At 34.7% G+C, this 8,088-nt stretch overlaps 1 protein-coding gene across 1 annotated transcript; it reads right to left on the bottom strand.

Annotated features, from left to right (window-relative positions):
- Positions 1-2,371: 2,371 nt before the first annotated feature.
- On the bottom strand, positions 2,372-7,083 carry LOC142610648 (uncharacterized). The gene is made up of 5 exons (XM_075782521.1): positions 6,825-7,083; positions 4,878-5,140; positions 4,554-4,765; positions 4,173-4,437; positions 2,372-2,857 (listed from the first exon to the last, which is right to left on the bottom strand). Exons 1-5 carry the CDS (start codon positions 6,916-6,918, stop codon positions 2,561-2,563), a joined length of 1,131 nt encoding a protein of 376 aa, XP_075638636.1. The 5' UTR covers positions 6,919-7,083; the 3' UTR covers positions 2,372-2,560.
- Between the last annotated feature and the right edge of the window lie 1,005 nt (positions 7,084-8,088).

The following is an 8,088-nucleotide window of genomic DNA, read 5'->3' as shown; positions in this document are numbered from 1 at the left end:
TAACTTATGTTTAAGCCGTTAATTTTCACTTTTGGACAGTTTTTTCGAAACCTATTTGGAGAAATTTGATCCATCTATTATGAGATAATTTATAAAATTAAAGATTTTATTAAACCAAATAAGTTATTAAATTTTAAAAAAAAAGTCATATGCCTTGTTGAATATTTTACGCGACTAAAAATATGTATGAATAATTATTTTAGTAGTTGCACAATAATTTGAACGAACATTTCTCAAAACTTAATTAGAAATATATATATATATATATATATATATATATATATATATATATATATATATATATATATATGCGCTTTAACCTCTCCATTTTACATATTTTGCCAAACGAAGTGCAGGACACACTCTACACATCAAGCCTCAAAGAAATTATTTCATGAGACCTCTCTCTCACAACATAATAGACTCACATATATTATGAAAGAGATGTCTTATGAGACCATTTAATAAAATAAAATTTTCCAAGCTTTGAGCCCTTGACTCTCCTAGGTGGAGGAGTCACAAGTGTTGCTAAGATGCTTAATTCAAAGAAATATCTTCAATTTGAGAAAAAAATTCGAAGTTTTTTTTTGGACAAATAGTATATTGGAATCTAATATTAATAACAGTCTGGGATCTTATCGATATTATATATAATGCCTAAAAGCTTAAGAGTATAAGTTATTATTGCTACACTCTTATTGAGTTGCATTAGTGTAGCGTTTTGGTCTATTAGGTCAATTTCAGTCCGTTTTGATCCACTACAATCTACTTTGGTCTATTTCACTCTACCTCAATCCATTTCGAACCATTTAGTCCATTGTAGGCAATCCGGTCCATTACGCCTACTTCAGTTTACTTCAATTCATTTAGTCCTTTGTTGGTTTTGTAAATGGCAAGATAGAAAAAGAGTTTTTTAGGAGAAAATTTTAATAGTTTAACGCACCTAAAATGAAATATTCGTATGAGAAAAATACTGTGTTACAAATCACAAATTTTAATATATAATCTTACAAGTTAAATCCTTTTTTTTTTTTTTATGTTGTGCTAAGAGTATATTATTTTAAGAAGGATTTGAAACTAACACTTATAAATCTCATATACCATTTTTATTTTTCACTTAACAAAAAAACAAATTGTCAAATTTTTCCGCGCAGATCTACGACTAGATTACTCAAATTTTCAGTGATGTATTTTTAGGATTCGCTATCTTATTATTAGCCATGATAAAAATTATAGAGCTCGCATACCAATCAAATATTACACGAGAACCTTGGAGGAACAATTGTTACTTTCCCGCTTTATGTTGTCGAGACCTGAATTTGCCTAAGCTGCCACATGTCGAGCACTTATGTTTTTGGTGGGATTGGATTGGGTTCTACTCAACTGAACCAACTTGAGCTAAGATCCTAAGATGAGTATATGGTCACCTCCTGGTCACCTCCATCAGGAACACACGCAATACAGGCTATTAAACCAAACGTATTCAGGCTCAATGCAAAGTAGCTCATGTTGGTTGAGAACGCAACAAAGTAGCTCATACTTAAAAGCCAAATATGCTCGGTATAATGAGAAGACACGTGCTTGGATAAAAGAGACTTAGAGACCTCTATATTCCCTGAATGAGTTACTCATACAGATGAAACACAAGTTTCACAAAACGAAAGTTCTAGAATTTCAACATATAGCTTCTACTTCATGATGATTACTCTTATCATCAAGCTAATATACCAACTGATTTTCTATTTAGTTGTCTTATGAAATGAACGTATCCAAATCCAAACTTATTCACAAGTATGGTAAAGTATTTATGTATTCAAAGCAATGCATTCCTGTAGAACCAGATTAGTCTCAATTTTCAATTCTCAAGCATCAGGGTCTGAGAAAAGATAAACAATGTTGCACCAAGTAGTCTGAAAACCACTTGCAGGATTCCCATTGGAGCTCAAAGGAACCATCAATGGACAATCAATCTTGGACAGCTTGTAATGGAGTCTCTTAGTGGTACCCCACCTCATCCTTATCTTAAAAGACACCCTTACATCGATAGTATAAAGCCCAACACTTTTCTCAGCATTAAACTTGAAAATCTCTAGTAATACTAGGGGCACAACAATTTTCACATTCTTAATCACAAATCTTGACATGACAAAATATGATTGGAACAACATTACTTTCACCTGGATCTATCATTAACATCACTTTTATTAATACTAATCAAACCATGTTACGTCAAAAATTATGAAAACTGTTGTGTTCTTAGACTTATTAGGAACATCACCATGTTTAAGCAACAGAACTTGTTGCCCCTTGAAAACAGGCCCCAAGTTACTTGTATTCTTGTGCCCTTGGTAAAATGGGGACAAGGTCACCATGGCTAAAAATTTCCTTTTTATAGTATCAACTGTATTCTTACACAACAGTTTATAAAAATTCTAATGCCTGGTACAATACTTGTCATAAATATCAAAATGATCAGAAGAACTTTCATATGTCATCGTCAGGGAGAAAATGCAACGCACAGAGCAACTGACCTGGGGTAGCCCATTACATACGTGGAAGGCTACTTCTCCCCAGTCAAAATTGCCTTGATGATAGTATCACTCATTCCATCAGCATGTGGGAATAAGTGCCCAGCTCCCGGTAGCTCATGATAGTGAATCCATGGTAGCTGTTGAGCAATATATCGTTGCAGCATAACAGGCACAATCCAATCTTCATCTCCATGCCACAGGTGGACAGAACCTTCACTGTTTGGAAATGGGTTTTCCAGATCCAGAGGACTGAACTCCCAAGCCCCAAATCCAACAATCATGTCACGATGGAGAGACTCAAATTCTCCTTGCTGTCTTACCTGTGCCTGAGGAAACCACATTTAGATAATAAGAACATTTAAAGAAATAATGTTTTTCCCCTATTAGTAACTCATTTTTTTTATAGGTAATCAGAGAACTATTATTAATGAAAAAACAAGGAAGAGTACAAGTTGTTCATGGAAATTGAACCCAAGATCTCACCACCATTACATGCTTATTAGGGATTGGGGGGAGCGGTAGTGGTGAAAGTGCCATTTGACTGCCATCAGCTTAAAAAACTATGTTGATTATTAACAAAATATGGTTTTAAATCCATATCAATCACCCCCCCCCCCCAAAAAAAAAGTGTGTGTGTGTGTGTGTGTGTGAGAGAGAGAGAGAGAGAGAGAGAATTACACTTGATAAATGATGCTCTATGGAAGTAGATGTACAAGGAAAAAGAAACGCCTCTCAATAAAACAAAAATTTCTTTTAAACTTTTGTAATATAAGATGCTTTAATCAGTTAATCTAACCTTAGATTTGGCTGAGAAAAGGAGCTGAAAGCATAATCTTATCTCAAAACTTTGTTTCTATTAGTGGTGCTCCAAAATTTGTAAAGAACATCTCTATACAAGAAGGATGTTCGTTGCGTTTTTAAATTCAAAGGTTGTTATTACAATACTCTGCAGCTATGGTAGAAGTAGAATCAATCACCAATATGCACAACTAAGGAATATCTAGTCAACCCCTATTTCAAGTCAAGTTCCTCACTTTAGGAGGTAGATAACTCAAATTATTTTTACAGAAAGAAGTGGTGGCATTTCAGTCCTTAATGTTCATAATACTTTAACAGTTTATATTTTTTCTAGAACTGATATTTAAGAGATCCTTCGCAGCCATTAGTGTTATTACCAAACAAATGAGGGGAAAAATAAACAATACAACCATGATTCTCAAGACAAAGAATATCTCATTAAGGATCATAGAGTCCATTAAAAAACACCAAATTTCAGGGGGTTTTAAAGTAGGAGACATAAAGATATGGTGCACACAACACAAAAAAGATATTTCCCAATCAAGTTCGCTGTAACACTGTCACTATGCACTTTCTTATGAAATTTTAGCTAAAAGATGAAAGAAATCTGTACATTTTTGAACTTGCGACCTATAAGAATATAGGATGAAGATGCATTCTAGATAAAGTTGCTAGAAGTGACTAATATTGAGAAACAACCTTCATTTCCACAAAATACAAGCCATATATTGATATAATTTACTAAATCAATCACTGTAGCTACTTGGTCTTTCTCAATGCCTTTCATGGTATTAATTCCGATTGAAATATTCATGAAAATTTCCAGAGAAGTTAGATGCTAACCATATAGTTTTCTCTCCCAGAAAACTTCGCCATGAGTTCTTTGTCTTGGGGAGAGAGAATATCTGTACTATGAGCTGCAACACTAGAAGAGGGGAACCATTTCTGAGTGTTCCACCAGTAGGTAAGCCAGGGAGTGTAGTGAGCAACACGAACTGCCCATTGATCTTGCCAAAGCTGCTGGTTGTAGACTTCACCAGATAGGTTTCCAGGAAAACCAGGCCACCAGTAGTTAACCACTGGAGCTAATAGTCCAGCCCCTGCTACCCTGTTAGTGTTACAAGCATCCCACACATGAGAGAAAAGGCACAAAAACTAGCAAATGCAGCTGTTCTGGTTATTTTCTTTTCTAGCATGTATTTATACTGCTATGGCAAATCATACCTGTGAGGAATGTGCTTGAGGCAACTCCAAAGCACCTGCCCACCCATTGAGAAACCGATTACATAAAATTTTGATCCCAGTCCCAACTGATCAGCAAGCTCTTCTATATCCAAAGCCATGCTCTTCACTGTTCGCTTTGGATTAGGATCACTCTCCCCATAACCAGGTCTGTCAAAAGACACAACATAGATCCCTAACTCTTCAACAATTTCCTGAAAGAACCCAGTACAATGATTTGAATGACGCTAAGTCCAAGAATATCATATTTAAAGGCTTGAAATAGGCCCCAAAAAAATATAAATAAAGCAACCAATGGATAAGTACCGGAGAGAGTGTTTTGGCAATGACAGCATCATGTCTGCAAGAATCAAAACCATGGACGTAAACAATTTTATAGTTGGCTTTTTCTTTAGGCACACCATGTTCTTTGTAGGCCAAATGCCTTCCATCACTAAGTTTTATTCTTGCTGCTGTAACAGCGAGGCCATCTGGAGAACCGCATATCTTGGGTGGAGGAGGTTGGGTTGCCTTATAAGCCCATGCCAGAAACCCCACAAAAAACAACAGTACTGTTTTCTTCAACATCCCTGAAATTTTCAGGTTCTAATTAATATGCAGTGCAATGAATGAATAAAAAATTGAGCAACTTTATGCTAAGTCTTGGAGACAAAAAAATGTTAATCAACTCATTAAATACCATGCAGCAAGAATAAAAACTGTACAAAAAGACATGCATATTTTGCATCATATGTATCTAGAACAAGTTCTACTTCAAGTGGATGATGAAAAACAAACACAAGGTTGACAACTCGCATTAACAAAAGAAGTATGGTTGCCTTGAAATCAGAGACAGACCCACATTGGGACCAAGGGTTGCCTTGAAACAGGAGGCTAAGAGCTTTCAAGCAAGATTACTCTCTATTCTAAGGTACCTTCTAGCTCTTAGGTATGTCTGTGTACACTTTTCCTTTTTCTTTTTTAATATATTTCATAAAGTTTTTTTCCCTATAAAATTCTGATGGAGATGGTAGTAGATCTGAAGTACAGAATTTTTTTTTTCCCTATTTCAGGAATTTTTTTTTTTTTTTGGGGGTGAATTTTGCCTTAAAAATGGTTTATAAGGATTAAGATTAACAACCAACTAACTTTTTTATAGCAAGAATGCATCTGTGCTTGCTGTTCTTTTTTCTACTACAACTACAAGACAAGTATTCATAGTCAAAAACTAGGTTTTGCAATAAAAAGGAAAATGATTTTCTAGAGGATTATTTCATCTTGTACATTGAAAGGCAAACTAATGCGAATTTAGATTCAATCAATCACATATTATTTTTGGTTTTAAAAGAACGCTGAATTCCATTTTAATAAATAATTTATTCAAAATGTATTGAAAAACAATTACTTTGTGCAATATTATCTTGTTTGTATTTCGTTAATACTGAATCGATACTAATTTTTCATTAGTACGTTGAGAGTCATCACATGTGTATTAGTTATAGTGAAATTTTTGATTTTTTGGAATTCATTGCAAATTTATGTCAGTATTCTAATTGCACTAATAGACAATTCTTAAGACTATGAAGTTTATCTTATTCAATAGTTTATTTATATTACTTGTATCTATATATGTGTTTGACCCAGATTGGGCTAGAGCTATTCAAGCTCACTCCTGTGAGTTCTTATTAGATTTGTTAGAGCTATTCAATCCACACACACACACACACACACAAAAAAAAAAGTGTTTGATCCAGATAGTTGGGATTTTGGTTACTTATTGAATTAACAAGCTAACCCTATATTTTCTTATTTCAGATTTTGAGAAATATGAAGCAGATTGGAGTATTAGACTCTTGTTGGGCATATGTGAGATTTTACACACTTGTGAGGTGAGTGCCTCACACAATTGGCTATGGGACCCGAGACAATTATTTATTTATTTTTCCATCAAGTATATTTCAGATTCATATTAAGAGCAAATTTCAAAAAAAAAAAAACACATCTCTAAAATAAAATTCCAACAGAAAAACACACAACTCTAACTCTTTAACTTTAAATAAATAACAATACTAATAATATAATTCAACAACAAAACCGATCGCCTAAGAATTCCAGTTGATGCAGTCTAACTTCCATTAGTCAAAGACCCAATTTTTAAAAAAAATATAAATATTCAAGAATCAACTTTTTGTTAATGAGAAATGTTATAAGAGCGACCCAGATAACATAAAATTTAAGAGCACCCAGATCAAGTAAAGAGAAAAAAGAAGGGACCTGAGGGAAGCTTAAAGGAGGAGTTTTGCTTGGCTTTTCTGGTGTGAGCTCTGGCTGATGCTGCAGATATTTTCCTATTCACTCCGCCCGCCATTTTTGTTCCTCACAGAATGCCTACCCAAATCCAACAACAACAGGAATAGATACGAGTTATGACCCCAAAATTCAACGAAGTAGACAAACACAACACAGAGAGATCTGAGACTGTCGTGGAAAGTGAGTGAGTTAATGAGCCAAGTATGTGATGCCGCGTGGGATTGTTCGGATTGGAGGGTTACATGTGGTTTTTGAATTTTTATTTCTATTTTTTTGTTACGTGACAAATTCTAGCAAAAGTTGTGTATTTTTTTTTTTTTTTTTTGTCCTTAATATTGCTCTTTTTTTTATTGTTTTTTGGTTTTTTATTTTATTTTTTGGTGCTAAAATTTTTTAAAAAAAAAATTGTTTGGGGTTTGGGTCAATTACAAACTAATCTCTTGTAATTTTGAAATATAGACCACCGAGGAGTATAAATTGTCCAAGTTGGATTTGGGACGAGTTTGAGTTATTTTGCTATCCCTGTTGAGTTGGTTTTAACATTAATAAAGTACTGATGAAACAAAAAAGGGAGAGACAATCATGAGAATACTAAGAGAAAGATAAAACAAAAGTTTTAGGGAACTATAGGGGCCGTGACTAACAACTAAGCCCAACTCGGATAAGACTGGGCTAGGATAGAGGTCCTGTACAACTAATTTGTAGAGGTGGATGATCAAGGTCAACACTTTGATCTCTTATAGCTAGGGGTGGCAAAATAAGCTCAAACTCATTTGTCCACTCAAACTCACTCACTCTAATTAAACCCAAACCCACCCAATTATTAGTTTGATTAAATGGGTATCAACCCAATTAAACTTAGTAATTATTGGGTTTTAACTAAAAACTCATTTAACCCAAAATCAATACACCCAAATTCAGCCCAGCCCTTCCCACAAAAAAAAAAAAAAAAAAAAAAGAAGAAGAAACCCAGCCCTCAGAGTCTCAAACGTTTCCCTCATTTTCTCGGCCTTCAATCACGTTTTAATAAAAACATAGAGAATGCCTCGCATGCCTCCTCCGTCAATGCTCAGAATGCAGATTTTGCCTCTCTGGTTCTTGATCGCCGATACACCATTATTGACCATCGTCGGTTGCAGTTGAGCTTGAGGCTGAGTTTCCGGCTTGGACTCAGCTGCCGAAGCGATCTGCTTGGGGATCCAAAGCTTGTGGTCGTCGTAGCCGAACA

Source organism: Castanea sativa, chromosome 9 (genome assembly GCF_040712315.1).
Source record: "Castanea sativa cultivar Marrone di Chiusa Pesio chromosome 9, ASM4071231v1".
Lineage (NCBI taxonomy): Eukaryota > Viridiplantae > Streptophyta > Magnoliopsida > Fagales > Fagaceae > Castanea > Castanea sativa.
The sequence above is the reverse complement of the archived record's forward strand: the minus strand, read 5'-3'. Positions and strand labels throughout refer to the sequence as shown.

What these genes read in the sequence shown, in the direction of transcription:
- LOC142610648 (XM_075782521.1), bottom strand. Translation starts at nt 6,918, where the DNA reads ATGGCGGGCGGAGTGAATAGGAAAATATCTGCAGCATCAGCCAGAGCT. An exon ending in CTCCTTTAAGCTTCCCTCAG is followed by an intron (nt 5,141 to 6,824) that starts GTCCCTTCTTTT and finishes TGAAAATTTCAG; the next exon opens with GGATGTTGAAGAAAACAGTA. An exon ending in CTCAAGCACATTCCTCACAG is followed by an intron (nt 4,438 to 4,553) that starts GTATGATTTGCC and finishes TAACACTAACAG; the next exon opens with GGTAGCAGGGGCTGGACTAT.